Here is a 19,186-nt window from a genome sequence, read left to right as displayed (position 1 = left end):
CATCCACTACCAATCCATGATACCAATATTATTTTTACCATGCTAAGGAAAAAGGTGTTTTTATTACAATGATTTATTTTACAGATGTGTTATTCATACATATACATCTCTATAAATCAAATGTAGGAAAGGAGGAAGAGAATGAAAATTATACACATAAAATAAAAGGAGGATAAGATGATGTAGTGGTGAACAGCAGGAAATTAAACTCCCAGCCTTCCTTCCATTAAGAAGTTTTGACAAGATAAAGATAAAGAACATGACTTGAGCAGTTTGTGAACAGCTGCAGAAGCCCCAACATGATATATGGCTTCTTGCATTACAAGTTTTATTGCTAACTTAAAGCTGTTTTGGTAAATAGTGGAACAGGTGCATATATATTTGAAACATTATAGAAATATACTGGACAAAGATAAAGGATTATAAAATAATACAGATTTAGAAGTCACTCCAAACGTATGCTAAGACTGAAGGCTACTTAAGCTATTATTTTTCCAATCAGGCTCTTTCAATGTTAAAATTTTTATAGAAATAACATTAACAGTCAAGGGACACAGTAGAAAACTTGCAATATGTCACCAAGCTTTTAAAGAATTAAATTAAAAACAAAAGTTTGGTTTTACACCAACTCCCAAAACATGACACCATCTTTCTTTTATGGAAATAAGATGAATTTACAACAGAATGCCTGTATTATGTATGAAAAAAGAGTTAGTCAGTAGACAAAGAGAAACCCTAAGTTTAAAATCACTTCAGATATAAATTCTAAAAATGAAATCCCCACTTACACAATTTCCTTGGAAAACATTTGGGCTGTTTCTTCCATTTTTTCATCTTATATCTATAAATATATTTTCAAAACACAAATGCACCCAAAAATGGGACTATATTAAACTACTCAAAATTCCAACATTAACCCCAAGATAGATTTCAAGACAACATACCCAGAAACTTTCACAGAAATCATTCAAGCACTAAATTTGTATTCTTGAAGTCTAACCAAGGTTAGCAATTGACTTCTCTTAAGTGCAATGCACATCATTTGGTTAGGTGATCTTTTATACATACCTTCTAATTCAATGGAATCAGCAATGGAAAACATGCCATTTACCACATAATGACCAGGACAAATAATGACAGTGTCCCCTTCATAGCAAGCATTTATAGCTGACAGTGGATCATTATGAAACTAGAAAAGAAGAAAATTTCAAACCAACTCAAAGTAACATGAAAAACATAGTGCAAATCTCAACTTTGAAAAATCATAATATATAATTAACATTTATGTTTTAATATATGTAGTAGCCAAACAATTTAAATGGTCAGCCATGATGAAAGAATGTATAATTTTGCCAACATATTCTCTTCACTTCTTGTTTGTTATTAAATTGTTCAACAAACATTAAAAACCTACTATGTATAGGACACTTGTTCTAAGAAATTATCTGAACTATAATATCTACCTGGACATACCTGAATTTCCATTTCCTCATGAGACTCTTGATAAAGCTTGTCCCTGAGCAGAGAATGCAGCAGACTAGTCATCATGGATGTTGATACAATATGGATGATCTTTCCACCAGTTGGACGAACTCCTTTTGCTTGAATGCCAGTGTGCTTCTGATAGCCAAACACGTATCTTAAAGGTACCAAATTCATCAATCAATTCTCAACAAGAGCCATGTGGTAAACACTTATCATTCTAAGAGTAATACACTACCTTAGAAGAGGGTTCTCAATGAGTTTTAACTTCTGTTTCAGTTGTTCTATTTCAGAATACAATCTTAACCCTTCTGCCATGGAAACATTTTCCAATTCAGTTTCTGCATCACCATTTGATATACTGCTTCTCAGATTTAAAAACTTCCTATAAATTTCTTCACACTCAGAGAGTAGATTGCGGTAGTCAATAATGAGCCCTGAAGGGACCCGTTCTTCAAGTATGTCATAATGCCTAAAAGTTTAAAAATATAGTTAAAATCACTTCTTTCAGAGGACTGGATAGGTCTTTCTTAAATATATGGATAGATATAAAAGAGTTTTGTTTTAATATTACACACCCGCAATTGTATTCTAATTCTAAATAAAACCATGAGTAAAAACATGAAATGACTACCTGCTAGTAGGTAGGTGGGGAAGATAACTTTAAGTTTATTAAGTATTTTGAAAGGTTGGTTTAATTTTTTTCCTCTTAGACCTGAATACTTCTCTAATATTGAAAATCCATCAGGAAAAGAAGCCACTTTTGCAGCTTATACTCTTGGTAAGTTATCATTTTAAAAAAGTAGCCTTAATTTTCCTATTGTAAAATTTAAAAAAATGACTGACTATACATAAATGAGAAGATAACAAAACATGGGAAGAAGCAAGTCTAAGTGGATAAAGCACCGGCCCTGGAGCGGCTAGGTGGCGTAGTGGATAAAGCACCGGCCCTGGAGTCAGGAGTACCTGGGTTCAAATACGGTCTCAGACACTTAATAATTACCTAGCCGTGTGGCCTTGGGCAAGCCACTTAATCCCATTTGCCTTGCAAAAAAACTAAAAAAAGGAAAAAAGAAAAAAAAAAAGGGGGATACAGTAATTCCAATACTTTTTAAAATGTGTTTGTCAGAGGTCTAAAATATAACATAAAACAATACCATGGTTGTAACACATCCTAATTACAAGAAATTCTTCCTTTTGCCTTTAAGCAGTACCATATCTAATTAGGCTGAACCATCACTTAGGAAGATGATTAAACAATTTAGAAAAATTTAAACCTTTAAGACTCTGAATAGAAAATCATCATTAAATTAAAGAAATACTTTCAAAGGAAAACCAATAGATGGTTTAACTGAATAACCCTATAAATCTATTTATCTCCTTAGCTACCAACTCAAAAGCATCACAAAGAAAAGTAGAAAATTTTACCTCTTTTAGGGTCAACAAAATAATTTATGTATATAAACTGGAGTTCAAAGTAATGATTTTTAAAGAAAATATCTGTAATAGTAAATGGAGTTCTTCTTTAGGAGTTCCCCTATACCCATGAAATCAGAGGTCTAGTTTAAAAAATAAGAACAAAACCTTATGTAAAAATCAAATTATAAGGGGCAGCTAGGTGGTGCAGTGGATAGAGCACCAGCCCTGGAGTCAGGAGTACCTGAGTTCAAATCTGGCCTCAGACACTTAATAATTATCTAGCTGTGTAGCCTTGGGCAAGTCACTTAACCCCACTGTCTTGCCAAAAAAACCTAAAACAAAAAAATCAAATTATAAAATACTTTTTCTGGATAAAAAAAAAATCAGAATTCAGATTCTAAACAAATTAACTTCAAATAATGATGAAAACAAATGGTATTTTAAATGAATATAAAAATAACTCATTTATTTTCAAATAAATGCATCAGAGAATCTTAAAAGAATTTTATCTATATTAATAAATGTATGAATATAGCCATTCTAAAAATCTCTTTTACAAAGAGGAGAAACAAAACTAAATTATTTAGTCAAAGTTTATGAAGTTGTAAAAAACTAAAGTTAAAATCCAAGAAAATGCAACTTAATACTTCTGACACCCAAGCCAATCATTTTTTAATTCTTTATATATATGAATCTCTTGAACTTGGATGTCCAATTTGGATGGACAAAAAAAAATCATCAAATCAATAAGCTTTAAAAGCATGATGTTCTGAGCTGGAAATAAAAAATATCTACTGTGTACTGCAAAACGATGATGGAATAGTTCCTTTTGAGTGTTGCCTAATTCTAGCTCTAGTCTCTGAGACTTCTTAAATAATGCTCCTATGTATTCAAGATTCATCAACAGCAAACTCTTGAAAAGTTCTTTCTGCTTTATCATCTGCTGGTGCTCTGTAAAATGTGTATAAATCATTTATTCTTGTCTAGCTATATAAGACTGTCAAATCTCAATATATTTTTAAAAGAAAATGCAATTCTCCAGGCACAAATAGCATTCAACTAGCATTACATTCCATTTAAGTTTTTAAAAAATCATTATTCTTTAAGAGAAATTATATTACACCTCAAGAATTTTCTGGCTGACTACAATTCTAATATTTTATTGCCAAGAATACATCCTAGATAATAAAAGAAAAATAGATAATTAAAAATCACAGCTAATATGTGAAAAAGATGAAATCATATATTATAATAAATCTAAAAGAACTATTACTAAAGTCTCTTATCTTTCTTTTTTTTGTTGAGTTTTGGCTAATTAGAACAACAGTCCTTCCTTAGGCAATTAAGCCTCTTTAAAAATTGACAGATTTAGCAAATTATTATATACAACCCTCTATTGAATGTTACTTTTAACAATACCTTCTGAAGTGAAGTCCTAGTTTTAATGTGTATTTCAACACTAAGTCAACCTTCTTGAGTTGCCAGAAAAGTTATCTGGTTTTGCAGCACCATCTAGTGGAAGCCTCAAAACCACATATTACTAAGCAATTCTAGAATAGTATAGAACAATTTAGTTAGAAATTCATTTTAGAACTTTAAGAAAGTAATTTGAGGGACTGGGGAAGGGGGGAAAGAGGGGAAACAGAAGTCAGCAGTAAAAGAAAAAATGTGTAGTTTGTAACTAATCCATAACTTTAATTCAGACCTTCATATCTTAATGTTTTAGAATTCAATAACAGACTATAAATCAATAAGATGTTTATCTTTGAATTATATATAGCTAGAATTTATATAATGTTCTAAGCTTTAAAAAGCACTTGACAAATATTATTTTATCCTCACAACACAGAGACATTCATTATAGACTATTCATTGACAAATATTCTATAATTCAAATAACATTCACTATTTTTTCAATATTACTGTTAACCTAAAGCTGGTGTAGAGCTTCATTTCTTTCAGAATTCCACTTTCATCAATATGCCACAATAACCTTCTCACCTAGAAGTATACTTCCTTCCCTGCCCTTCCTCTGATTAGTTACTTCTAGAAACTCCATTTTAAGGAGTTTTGTCCCACTTCCTTTCCATGTCCACTTTTGACTCTATCATACCATAGCAGCCTGGAAGTTCATTTGACTCTGACCATCTCACTCTAGAAATTCACTCTGTCCTTGCGGTCTCTTCCTCCATTGGATAGTTACTCCAAGAACTCCAATCTAAGGGAAAGTGCCCAAGAGATCCATGTTTTCATTTCTCTCCAGACTCTACCCCTACACTGGATTCTCTCCCACCTTTCCTTTTCAGCTTCATTTTATGTGATGTCTTCCTCTATTAGAATATAAACTCCTTGAAGACAGGGGACTATATCTCTTTTAGTTTGTATTCGTATTTTCAGAGTTTGGTACAGAGCCTGGCAGTACCATTTAATCAATGCTTATTGATGGGGATTCCTGTGACATAGGTATTGGAACTAGAATGGAACCAAGGTCACTTCCAATTCTCAGATTCCATGATTATATTAATAAAAAATTTTGAACCATCTTGAACTTTTTTTAAAAAGAGTGATTCTCACAGAATTAAATATTCAGACTTAAAAGAGACCTCAGCAACCTCTCAATGTACAAATAGGAAACAAGAGTATAGAGAGGCTAAGAGTTTCTTTTCTTTCAGAGTTTAAGAGTTCCCAGTAAATAAGTGGCCAAAGTTTGACCTCAAGCCATCAAAATCCAAACCCAGCACTGATTGACTGATTGACAATAGTTGGAATTTTTGGGTCATGTGAGTTCTTTCAGTTTAGTATATTTTCTTAAACTTATATAAGTTCTGAATCAAGAACCCACCTCGCCCACTGACACTTTACAAGATGGTACCCTCAAATGATTGGGAGGCAAGTTTGGCCTTTGCAAATGATCCTGTTTCTATACAAGTCCTAGTTTTATACAATTTAATAAAAATAAAATCTAGCTAAAAGCACCAGCCATCACTTCAAACAGTAAAATAAACCATCTTGAGAACAGTAATGGGAGAGGGGGGGAGCCAAGATGTCAGAAGAGACTCTCCTAGGTACTCTCCCCAAAATATTTCAAAAATCTTAAAATTATGACTCTAACTAAATTTTAGAGAGACAGAACCCACAGAAAGATACAGTGAGGCAATTCTCCAGCACAAGGTAACCTGGAAAATAGCGGAAAAACTGTTCCACGGTGTTAGAAGGGCGGCCAGCCAGAGTGAAGAAACTTCAGTCTCCAGGGAACAGCTCCTCAGCGCCTGAGAGGTGCTCCCATAGCAGAAGCAGTTTCTTGACTTGCATCCCAGAGAGAAACAAACACAACTTGGAAGATCAGCAGGGAAACCTCTGCCAGAATGAGTGCGAAGCCCAGGCCCTGAGCATGGTTGCAGCAATCAGCTGGCAGTCCAAATCCAGGAAATGGAAGCAGGCCTGCAGAACCCACAAGCAGGAGCCTCTAGGCAGCTGCGCCCTGAGTGCTCAGCCCACCAAAGGTAAGGAAGTGGAGGAAGACTTCCGAGGGCTGTCCTCTGTCCCTGGAACAGGACCCTGGGGCTCTGACCACATTCAGAGAATAGTAATGGCATACACTTACAAACGCAATCGAGGCTCAACACATCTGACAAAATAATCATATTCATCCTCTTCCTCTTCATCCCAACTTCTCCAAATATTCTGGTAGAAAAACCTAAAAAAAAAAAAAAAAAAATATATATATATTAGAAATTCCATCACTAGCTCAGAATACAAAAATTTTGGTCAAACAAAAACTGAACTTGCAAACAAATCAAAGTTATGTCAACTCCAGGAGTATTTCTTTTTTTTAGGTTTTTGCAAGGCAAATGGGGTTAAGTGGCTTGCCCAAGGCCACACGGCTAGGTAATTATTAAGTGTCTGAGACCGGATTTGAACCCAGGTACTTCTGACTCCAAGGCCGGTGCTCTATCCACTACGCCACCTAGCCGCCCCTCCAGGAGTATTTCAAACAACTTATAACATTCTCTCAGATCCTAATAAAAACTCAGAATCATGAATTATATAAAGTAGAAACATTCCTTCTATCTACTTGTGGAGTTTTCCAGAATCATTAATTCTTTCCATTTCTTTTTTTATCCCCAAAACAAATATCAATAAGCAAGACATTATAATAAACAAAAAGAGCATTATGGTATGGATCTTTCCTTCAAGGTAACAATTAACTAAGGCTGTAGATAGGGCCCCATTCCTGAAGTTTGGAAGAATCATCTTCCTGAGTTAAATCTGGCCCAAGATATTTACTGGCTGTGTGACCTGGGGCAAGTCACTCAACTCTGTTTGCCTTAAGTTTCCTCATTTGCAAAATGAGCTGGTGAAGGAAATGGCAAATTATTCAACTATCTTTGCCAAGAAGACCAAGAGTCAGACAAAACTGAAAATGACTGAACAATTAACTACTTGGGAAGGAAGAACACGGATATGCATGGAAAGTTAAAGCAAGGAGACATTACAGTTAGCAACTGGTTGTCAAATGCTTAGGATTACAATACGCCTTATGAATTCAGAGTTGTCTATTGACTATAGGCTTAAGGACTGAACTCCTTCACTGATAACTCTTGAATAAGGAAATTCCTTCTACCATTGCAGATTGGTATCTACTCTGCAATTGAGAGAACTGTCTAGAAAAATAAGAGATTACTTGACTAACCCAGGATCACACAGGTATAAGTCACAAGCTATATTGGAAACCATAGCATGTAATTGGAAAAAATAAAAGAAAGTATCAAAAAAACAAAAGAAAAAAGAAAAAGAAACCAGGTCTTCATGGTTACAAGGTCAGTTCTATATCCACTATCATATGCTTATGTGTGTGTACATAGATCACATACTCTACATCAAGAAAAATTCCTGGGGCGGCTAGGTGGCGCAGTGGATAGAGCACCGGCCCTGGAGTCAGGAGACCATGAGTTCAAATCCGGCCTCAGATACTTAATAATTACTTAGCCGTGTGGCCTTGGGCAAGCCACTTAACCCCATTTGCCTTGCAAAACTCTAAAAAAAAAAACCTCCTAAATTTTCCTGTCAGATCTTACCATACACATTAGTTTTCAGATAATTCATAATTAGGAAATTCTAAATGCCAAACTTGTGTCATCTTAACTGAAACTAAAAAATCAGTGTTGACATGGTCTAGTCAAAGAAATGAAATGCCTGATTAATTGTATCTTGTTAGACCTAAAAGTTTAAACTCAAAAAAGTAAGCAACAGTAAACATTTTAATGCCCCTAAATATCCTGAATAACTTAATGTATATCAGCTTCTTCTTATGTAAAACGATAAAGAAAAATTTTGAAATGGCCATACAATTTTCCCCAAAAACTTCATCTTATAAACAAAAACCTTATTTTGGTAAAACAAACTTGAATATTTTGATTGGATATTTCTAACTTGCTTTTGAGATACCCACAAATCCAAAGAATTTTTCACCACACACAATATTATAATCATTTCCTTAAGATACAAATAGTTGCTTTTTTTTTTACTTCAAACTGTTTTCACTATTTAATATTAACACTGGTAGAATTAGGACAGAGTTTCTCTAACGTTGCTGAACACAGTTTTTTGGTCATGGAAAGGCAAAACATGTTACAGTGAAAAGAGCAAGGGAGTTGGAATAACAAAAACTGGATTCAAGACTCAGCTTTCCCATGATCTTGATCCCAAGTCAGGGAAGATCAAATGAGATAGAAAAAATATTATGAGGTACATTACCTTGCAACCATAAAGTACTATCAAAAAAAACCCAACTAACATAGTAGCATAGAATCACCAATGGTGTTTTTGTTAAATGTTTTCATACATTATTAGAAATGTTATTCACAATCTGTGGGTAAATAAGATGACAGAGAAGAGGATTTTCAATCTATAAAATCTGGATGTGGTTCTTAAATATAATAATGGAAGTGAATAGTTTATTAATCACATGGGGTCTATCTTTTTAATGAAATGGAACATCCAATCGTTTTCCTGAATTAAATCAGTTAACTTTAGCTATATAAAATAAATGACATAAGAGATGTAAGTGATCCTATTTTAGTTTTTAAAAGACTCATGAAAATACAAGTCAATACAAATAGGTCTTGATTTAGTTTTAATCTCATTTGAAGTACAGAAAGAAGTTAATAGTAACCATGCAAAAATGAAATCAATTATGCCAAAAAGTAATGGTTAAAACTAAATTCTCCAAAAAAGAAACTATAGAAAGAAACATAGAGGATTCATTTTAAGTAGCACTGACCTAAAAATTGATAAAAAAAAAAAAAAAAAAGAAAGAAAGAAAAAAAAGAAAAAAGAAAACGTAAGGCAAGTGGAAAAAATTAGGGCAAAGTTTTACAAGCATTTGTAATTCTCTCAGTTCTTCAGTATTGGAAATATCATAGAACATGGGGTATTTATTTTCCCTTAAATTCACAGATATTGCCTATAAGCTTCAGTTTCTCAGAACATTAAAAATTCTTGAGCAATAACTTCCAAATAACCCAACTCCTACAAAAATTCACCACACTAAAGAAGTCCTTTCTCCAACAAATGTTTTATTTTTCAATATTACTAATTTAGCAAGAACACATTTAAAGAAAAAAATCTCCACCTTTAAGCATTTTAAAATAAATACACAATAACTAGTTTGATAATTTAGTTTTAGGATCGTCACTACCTCAATTCCATTCAATATTTCCAGGTACAAGACCATTTTTATACATTTATTTTCTTACCTGACATGCTCAATTGCAAGTGCTGTCTGGTCAAACGCACCTGAATCATCAAACACCACCCACAGTTCTTGAAGAGGCAACCGATTTTCTTTCAGTTCTAGCAGTTCTTTCATGCATTCCAAAGTAAAGGTATTAACTTGAGATTCACATCGATAAGGGTGAGTAAGCTTCACCTCTGCTTTCAGAGATAAAAAATCCACATTTGTGACCTGAAATTTAAAATATAATAATCTGATAAGATGGCATTCTTATCAAGTACACAAATAACATAAAGCTAGGAAAGATTAGTAATAATGATATCTAGATGATAGAGTAAGGATCTCAAAAGATCAGTCCAGAATAACAGATCAAATATAAGATACTATTTAATAAGAATAAAGACAAAGTCCTATACTTTAGTTTAAAAACAAAAATCCTCCCAAATGAAAGAAGGAAGCACAGCTAGATAAGAGTTCATGAGAAAAGGCTCCAAACATTTGGTTTTAATGAACTACAAATTCAAAACAATATTCCACATAAGCCAAAAAATTTAATTCAACCTTGGGCTGTATAAGAGACATAAGGACATGGCAGTCCCATTATATACTGCTTCAGTGAGTCCACATGTAGAATACTATATTTAGTATTCCACAATATCTTAGGATCTACATTGCTAACTAGAAAACATCAAGAAAAGGGCAACCAGGATGGCAATGGAACCAATGACCACACCATATGAAGAACAAAGAAAGGTACAACAGATGTTTAACATGAAAAAAAAAAGAAAAGATTTGGAAGAAGAAAAATAGCTGTCTTCAGGTACTTGATGAGCTTGAAATGTAAAAGAAAAATTAGAATTATTTTGATCCCAGGAAACAGGAATGAGATGTCTTCTGAGGAGACTAGAAAGTCATATGGGATGATATAGGACGATTATCAAGATTCTAGTTCAGTTAGGGGTTAATTCTCTTCCAACTTAGTTTATAAAATTCTTTGAAAGAGTGTATAGGGAGGGGCTTTTTTTTTCATTTTTAAGAAGTAAAAAAATTACTGAAATTTTAACAACTCAGAGGTAAAAATACCATTTATAGTCTGAGATTTCAACAAATATATAAACTTGAATGTTAATAAAGAGAAGTTAACTATTAACCTGTTTCCTTTCCTCAAGTCTTTACTCTCCTCAATCCATTCTCCACAAATGTCAAAATGATTTTTCTATAGTGCAGGCCCGATTATTCCTTTACTCAATAAACTACAATGGCTCCCTATCACCTCTAGACACAAAAGGAATTCCTATTTACTAGTATTTACAGTCTTTCACAATTTAGTCTCAGCTTACCTTTCCAATCCTGTTATACATTACTCCCTTCACACGTACTATGATCCAGCAAAAATGACCTCACTACTCTTCAAACAATACATTCCATTCACTATCTCTTGCCCACCTTTGTATAACTATCTCTCAGACCTGGATGAATTTTCCTCAAAAACTTAGCAAAAGCACCACTTTCTACATGAAGCATTTCCTGATCCCCATGTGACAGAACCCCCACCCCTCTTTAAAAAATTTATTTTTTATGGTTTTTGCAAATACTTACATACACACATCCTCACCCAACCACCCTAAAAAAAAGATAGTAAGTTCCTTAAAGACATAAAATGTTTTCTTTCTATCTTTGTATCCTCAGCAATCAGCACAGAGTCCAGCATGTGGAACATTCTTTTATTGACTGCTGATTCCCTGAAAAAAAAAAGTTTTCAAATAATCTTAGAAACCTAACTTTATATGCATTTCCTTTCAAATACTGTTCAGAGCTGACTTACTTGATGACTTTTGTAGTTTAATGTAGTATTTGGAGTTTCATTTTAAATTGACTAAGACAATAAAATACATATCAGGTGCAGCATGAACAATATCAAGGCCAAAAAGGAGATAAGTCAGTCATACAGCAAGTGGGGAGAGATAATGAATGGCCCAAGAATTAGGGATCACAGGACAATAGATTTAGAGATGGAAGCATGTTAGCAGTCTTCCTTTTTCTACAGACGAAGCAAGTAAGGCTAAGGCAGATTAAGTGACCTGACCAAGGTCACCAGGAAATAAAATGGCAGGAGTAGGATTAGAACCCAGTTCTTACAACTCCAAATCTATCATTCTCTATTGTGTCACCAAGCTACCAGGACAATGAATAAAGAGGACTAGATTTGGAATCAGAAAACCTGGATTCAAATCATGGCTCTACCAACCATGTAAGTGGCCTAGAGCAAGTCACCTTGACTCTCCTGTCTCAGTTGCCTAATCTGCAAATTAAGACGTTTGTAGCAGGTGGCCTCAATCTATAATCTATATGATCTATAATCCTATGAATTACCTAGCTACCCATAAATTATTAAAAGAATTAGAAGGCATCTGAAATGATGAGTAAAATCACCATGGAGGATTAACAAAGACAAGGACAAGAATGAGAAGATGAGAAGTTATGGATAAGTATTTGATTTGTACCAGTGAGACTAAACCCAACCAATGGGAATACTAATTCATTAAAAGAGGAAGACCAAATCAAAATCCTCTCTAAACTAGTCAGGCAAGTTTTACTATAATTAGTATATGGATTAAAGAACATAGAACAGACCAAGGTTGTGTTAAAACTCTAAAGTCAAATCACAAAACTCCCTCTTTGATTCTAAAAATGTAAACATCTTCCTAAATTTAAGTTTACTGGAAATGTCACCACTTTTAAAATTGCAGAATTTCAACGGAAAAAATATATTTAAGAATTTCACAATTCTACACCCCAATAGTACTATAGCAATAACCCAAAGACCCTTTTCTTTCAAATTTCAAATTTCATGGAAAGCAATCTCTTTAGTACCACACCACCAAGTGATAAAGGAAAAAAATTTACATTGAGAGAATATGGCAAAGTAATCATTATGTATATGAGAAAAATCTAGTTAAGTCTTTCTTCATCCCAAATACAATTCTTCAACTTATGGCTATTTTTCTGTTCTTTAAAAATCCTCACCTAAAAGACAGCTTTGAAAGTAATAACGGTGGGGTGGCTAGGTGGCACAGTGGATAGAGCACCAGCCCTGGAGTCAGGAGTACCTGAGTTCAAATCCAGCCTCAGACACTTAATAATTACCTAGCTGTGTAGCCTTGGGCAAGCCACTTAATCCCACTGCCTTGCAAAAACTAAAAAAAAAAAAGGGGGGGAATTTTTTTAAATTAAAATTAAGCAGTATAACATGGAGATTCACAGGTTCATATAGAATTCTCTTTTTTGTGTATTACTGTATTTTTAGAAATGTTTTTTGTGTTGAAGTTCAAAATTTTTTAAAAATCAAATTTTGAAAATAAATGTATAACCTTATCTATCTAGACTCTTTTTTCATTACACAAAAGGAAATGGCTCCAATAAAGGTATCATCATGGTATGGAGATGACTTCAAGCTTTTTAAAGATATACTATTAGGGCACAAATTCCTAAAGTACTATAGGGTTGGAAGTATTTCAAATATTGGCCCAGAATAAACTGTCAAATGAGCACCAGCAGAGTTAAGAACAGCGAAGTTCACCACCAGAGAATTGATCATTCAATAAATGATAGAATTTTATTTGGTTAAAGAAACTCATGGAATTCCCTACTATAGTACTGAGGGAGGACAACATTGATGTAATCAAGGATTTTTTAATGTAAATGGATCCATTGATTAATAATCTGAAATTAGATATAAGCCACTTTAAAGTCAATCAGGACACCAAGCTGTCATAAAACTGAAGGTGAATTTCTAAATGTTAACTTTATTCCAAACTAATATAGAAATCAGAGGCAAGATCAAAAATTCACAATCAACATCTATGATTCACAGTCTTGTACATAAGCACTACAGTAAATGACACTGTTTCTAAAGGAGTTGTAGTATAGCTGCTTGTATTCACACTTGTCAGTTTAACATTATGGTTTAGCAGGGTTTTTTGTGGTCCAGTTAACAAACACTGAGAAAATTCACAGCTGTAATTGGAGTGCAAATTTAATAGGAAAGACCCAGTCAGTTGAAAAATAAGATTGTTTTACTTTCTGCAATGGGGCACATTACCAAGAGATTAACCACATAACTACAGATTTGTTAAGCAAAAAATGGCTGTCGTGTATTGCCTATTTGGTTTGAGCTATTTAATGTGCTACAATTAAGAAGACAAAAAATTAATTGAAACTACTGCTGACTTTATAACTACACCTTTTTTAAATGAGTTCAGAACACCTACACTTCATATATCTACAGTCAACTTCCCTTTATCAGGAGAACATTGAAACCTAAACTACTGAGATTCCCAAATAGCTTTCCTTCAGTTGCTTTTAAAATTTGCTTGAATGCTTTATCCACCGTGGCAATTAGATGTGGAAAACATGCTATTTTCAATCAGCTCATAAACTTTAATTAAAAATAAGTACTTTGGCTATAACAGTCTGAAATAAAGTGCTTTTAGCTAGAGACAAATGTCTTAACAACTGAATTAAATTTACCTCAACCAGCACCTCGAACACATTAGTACGCCAGATTGCCTGCCATCCAGATGGTTCAAGGACCTTCTCCAAGTACTCAGCTGTGAATTCCCTTACCTCGGAAGCCTTGCAGTCAGCTACAAACAAATTAAATACTTGAAATGAGAACTTATACTACATAAAGCAGAAGGAAGCTACTGACCACCCAACCATTCAATGTGTGCACTCCAATTTTGATGATATTGCAGTATCGGTATCAGAAAATAAGATTGTTCTTAAATGCATCAACTATAAAACATTTCTTTGTAGTAACTAGTCTATGAAGTAGTAAAAAATATTACCATCTTCATATTACAAATGAGAAACTGAATTATTTGCCCAAGGACCCACAATCAATGAATGGAAAGGAAATGAAGAGAATGAATGAAAGGAATGAATAGAATAAAAGGAAAAGATTCTATCCCCTATCTCAGAAATAGTGGCTCTATTTACAAAGTAATGCCAATAGCAGATTCTAGGGTATAGCAGTGCATTGAGAAGATACCATATTCCCACTAAATTGCAGACACTGGAAATATTAAGAAGAATGTCCAACTTATGTGCAAAGTGAATACTTACCTAGAATGTAATCTTGATAGGCTCTGAATCGCTCATAAAACAAAAGCTGATTTGTTTGGAAGATGTCTGGAAAAAGTACTTTCCCTTCTGGCACAAATTTTTGCAGAATTGTCCCTGGCTTATCATGACTGCCGTAATCACTGAATGCATCTTCATTTTGGTATAAATCTAAAAGAATAAAAAGAACATTCAACTTCCTAAATACTTCCAATGTTTTTCAATTAAACAAAAATTAAAACAATTATCTTGGAAAGAAAAGCATAAATTCAGGTATCATAGTTTATTTACCTCTCTCCTTGTCAGATGGTTGACATCCAAGCAAGCCTGAAAACACACCAAATTAAAAGTTCTATTTCAAAATCTTAAAAGCTTTTTGCAAGTTACATCAAAAAATGCTTTCTGGACTTTCCTCCAAAGAATACACCTCCAGTTCTTTACTATGATTTACCACTTTTCATTTACTCAACAATTCATAGTCAAAATGATATTTCCCTCATAATACTATTATAAATTTGTTGGGAAATATGGAAGAGTGATTTACGACTCTTCCTCTCTAAAGACTAGTACTGATACAAAAACAGGGAGGCTATCTTTTTTCCCCAATACAACTTCAAGGTAACAGTGCTCATTCAATATATATCATATGACTTCATATGAAACATATCTGTGGTAGTTTCTGTAAGCTTGCCTCTCTGTTTCTACTCTTAATAGCTGAGTAACAATGCAGGATTTATCTTCCATACTGACTTCCCAATTTCATTTGTCTTCCAGATGGCAGTCCATATGATAATAAATCATGTGATAACAGGATCTCACTAATACAGGTCAACATTTAGGGGCAGCTGGGTGGCACAATGGATAGAATGCCTGAACTGGAAACAGGAAGACTCATCTTTCTGAGTTTAAGTCTGGGTAAATCACTTACCTTTTGCCTCAGGTTCCTCATCTGTAAAAAAAAAAAATGAACAGGAGAAGGAAATGACAAACTTCTGAAGTATTTTTGCCAAAACCCCAAATGGGGTCAAATTTTCAGACATGACAGAAAACAACTGGTCATCATCAATGTTTATGATAGCACTCAACAGATGGGTTTAAGATGAACAGCAAGCAGTAGCATCCCTAAGTGTTTCAGAGCCAGTTAATATAGTATGTACTAAAAATTGATAGCACTCACTTCTCTTAGCTCTCACTGCTCCTATTTTCCCAGACTCTTTCTACTCCAAGTCTTGGACCCTTTACTTAATGATCCACACTTTACTAAGCTTCCCAGTGCAATAATGGAGTAATAATGCAATAATAATAACCTTTCAATAATATTTCAGGAATGAAAATACTAACTGGGTTGAAACTAGAGAAACCCCAAAATAATAGTAATAATTCACATCATACTTTCATTTTACAAGTATTTTCTTCAGAAGAACTCTGACAACTCAGATTGGTATGAAACCTCAAAAGGCTGCAATATGCTTTCCTCCTAGTAATCAATCAATAAATAAATATTTATCAAGCACCTACTATGTGCCAGGCACTATGCTAAGTGTTTGGGATAAAAAAAAAAAAGAGGCAAAAATCCCTGCCCTTTAAGAGTTTATAATCTAATGATGGAGACAGCATGAAAACAAATAGATTCAAAGCAAATTATAATCAGGATAAGAAATAATTAACAGAGGGAAGGCACTGGAATTAAGGGTTGGTGAAGGTTTACTTTAGAAAAAAGTATTTTATTTTTCCATTTTACAAAGAAGGAAGTTGAGATTTATTTCAATTTATGGAACATTTATTAAAGACTACTATGGGGGAAGTACTGAAGTAAGTGATGGAATATTCCAAGACAAAAAGATTATAATCCCATCCTCAAGGAACTTATTTTCTCTATGGAAAGGATACAGTGTGTACAGAGATACCTATCTTACAGGGTAGAATGTAAAAGGAAAGACCAAGGCAAAATGAGTAGGAAAAAAAAAAATCTGCTCTCAAACTCAAAGATAAGTGATTTGCTTATGGTCAACAATTAAACCCAGGTTGCAGATCTGAGCTAGAAAGAGTTGGAATCCAATCCATTTATATTATTGGTAAAGAAAATGAAGCCCACAGAAGAAAAAGGAGATTTGTCCAAAGTCAGAGGCGATCCTCTAGCCCAAAGTTTCTAACTCCCAAGTCTACTGCTCTCTCATGAAACTGAGCCTAGGAAGGCTATAACTTAGATCACCCTGCTTCTTATAGCATAATGCTTTAATATTTCAAAGATTCTTAATACTGCAAGTGTACTTTCTCAACGAAACCAGGATCAAAACCCCACTTCTTCATGATTTAGGAGACTGAAGTTGGAGATCAAAATTCACAGGTGATGTCAGTCTGAACTTAGAGCCTTGAGTGGTCATGATTTATTAGCAACTCCCTCCTAGGTTTGTAACAAGGATAAAATGAGGCAAGTATTTGAAAAGTTTTGTAAAACCTTGAAACAATAAAAAAAAAATCCTAGTTATTCTTAAGGGAATTTAGCCATTGTGATCACTGTGTCTTCAAAGTCTGAATGAATGCAAGCATCCCACTAGTTTTAAATCTTGGGCTTTGGCCAACTTTCGTTTAGTTCCATAACCTGCACTTTCACAAAGACTGATAAGCATTTGTTCCCTCTCCAGTCCACACTCTGCCCGGTCTCCCCTCGGCTGGGCTGGCCCCGACGCTTCCCAGGATCTCAGAACCGGGAGGAGCGTCAGGTCGGCCAGGCCGGGCCCGGCTGGGCCGGGGCTGACTCGGAGGGAATGCGAACACCACGGGCTGCTGTTCGGGCCAGGAACCCTGACTTGACCGTGTAAACGAGGCCGCTTTTGCCCCACTTTTCCCCTCGGACAAGGCGAGACCTATAAAAGGCCGTGAAGGCCAAGGTCTGCCAGCCCCGATCCCGAGGTCTCCCCCTTAAATCCATGTGGAAAGGTGGGGGAGGGGCGTGGCTGCCCGAGTTCAAACCCCACTTCACACGCTTAACACTAGCTGAGCAAGTCACCGCCCCGCACCCCCCCCAAAAAAAGGGCTGCTATGATCTTCGAGAAGGGACTAGTGTCACCGCCTGGACGCGGCCCCACCCCCACTCCCCTCGCAAACCTCGGGGTAGCCCCCGGGCGCCCCCAACCCTCCCTCACAGAGCAGGGAAACGTCAGACACGCGGCCCGGGCCGGGGCTGGGCTCGTCCCTGCCGCCCCCGCGGGAGATCCGGGAGCCCGCCCGCCCGCCCGCCCGCCGGGGAAGAGGGGGCGCACCGTGCCGCCCGTCCGCGGGAGCGCCGCTGGCCCCGAGCCCCCGCCGCGGCTCCTCGCCGCCGCCCGACAGCTCCGGCGTCACCGGCCCTTCAGCCATTTCAAATTTCCGCGGGCTTCACCGAGGGACGCCGGGACGCACCGCCCCCCGGACGCTTCTGATTGGAGAGGAGCCAGACGCAGAGCGATCCAATCAGAGACAGCCTTGCTTACGCTCGCCCTGGGGCTCCTGCGTCGCCCGGCCGCGCCTCGGCGGGGCGAGAGCCAACTGTGCCGCCCCCTCGTGGCGGGGAGGCAAAGCCGCAGCCTCGAGTCTGGTGCCGCCGCCGCGAGGTGCAAGAATTTTAGATTCTCTCAGGAATCCAATCCGCAGTCCTCTAGTCGTGGTCCCGGGAATAGAGCACCGGCCCTGGAACCAGGAGGATCCGAGTTCAAATCTGACTTCACACATTTCATAATGATGCCTTAGGCAAGTCGCTTAATTATTGCCTTGCAAAAACCTTAAAAAACATAGTCTTCCTAACCCCAAACGCCTTCGATTTTCTTTATTTTTTTACAAGCTGAGAACTGGGGAAGTTAAAGGCCTTGCCTGTTATTATTGGTTTTCATTATCTGTGTATACAGTGTATTCTCCTGCAGAGCAGGAACTGTTTCTGCTTTTGTGTCTTTGTATCCCCAGAGCACCCCCCCACCACCATTGCCTGCCCTTGCCATGGGCACTTAAACTGAATTGAATTGGAAAATCTTTAAATAGGGTATATGGAAAATACCATCCATATCCAGAGATGGAAATGTGAAATTTAAATGAAGATCAAAGTTTATTATCTTCAATTTTTTAAAGTTTCTCCTAGGGGACGGCTAGGGGGCAGTGGATAGAGCACTGGCCCTGGAGTCAGGAGGACCTGAGTTCAAATGCGACCTCAGCAAACCATTTAACCCCATTGCCTTGCAAAAACAAAAAAAGCTATATACTAAGTGCTGGGGATACAAATATATAAAAAAAAACTGATACTTGAGAAGTTTACAATCTAATGGGGGAAGAAGACACACAAAAATAGCTGGGTGTGGGGGGATAGTATAGAATAATTTCAACTCAAGTCTGGAAGATTCTCAACTTGGAGGCACAGTGGAGATGTCCAAGAAATCCAAAAAGAACACAAATATA

The 19,186-nt window shown here is 35.9% G+C and overlaps 1 protein-coding gene across 1 annotated transcript in view; it reads right to left on the bottom strand.

Annotated features, from left to right (window-relative positions):
• The window catches only part of SHCBP1 (SHC binding and spindle associated 1), a 37,403-nt gene extending 19,596 nt beyond the window's left edge, over positions 1 to 17,807 (bottom strand). Inside the window, exons 1-9 of the mRNA XM_074211436.1 lie at positions 15,690 to 17,807; positions 15,053 to 15,088; positions 14,765 to 14,932; positions 14,168 to 14,283; positions 9,660 to 9,868; positions 6,506 to 6,598; positions 1,721 to 1,954; positions 1,474 to 1,639; positions 1,069 to 1,189 (exon numbers count right to left, since the gene is read on the bottom strand). Coding sequence (XP_074067537.1) covers positions 1,069 to 1,189; positions 1,474 to 1,639; positions 1,721 to 1,954; positions 6,506 to 6,598; positions 9,660 to 9,868; positions 14,168 to 14,283; positions 14,765 to 14,932; positions 15,053 to 15,088; positions 15,690 to 15,801 — 1,255 coding nt within the window. The 5' untranslated portion in view covers positions 15,802 to 17,807. The remainder of the gene's footprint in view (positions 1 to 1,068; positions 1,190 to 1,473; positions 1,640 to 1,720; positions 1,955 to 6,505; positions 6,599 to 9,659; positions 9,869 to 14,167; positions 14,284 to 14,764; positions 14,933 to 15,052; positions 15,089 to 15,689) is intronic.
• Between the last annotated feature and the right edge of the window lie 1,379 nt (positions 17,808 to 19,186).

Source organism: Macrotis lagotis, chromosome 1 (genome assembly GCF_037893015.1).
Source record: "Macrotis lagotis isolate mMagLag1 chromosome 1, bilby.v1.9.chrom.fasta, whole genome shotgun sequence".
NCBI classification, from domain to species: Eukaryota; Metazoa; Chordata; class Mammalia; order Peramelemorphia; family Peramelidae; genus Macrotis; species Macrotis lagotis.
Note: the sequence above shows the minus strand (reverse complement) of the source record. Positions and strands in the feature narration are given on the sequence as shown.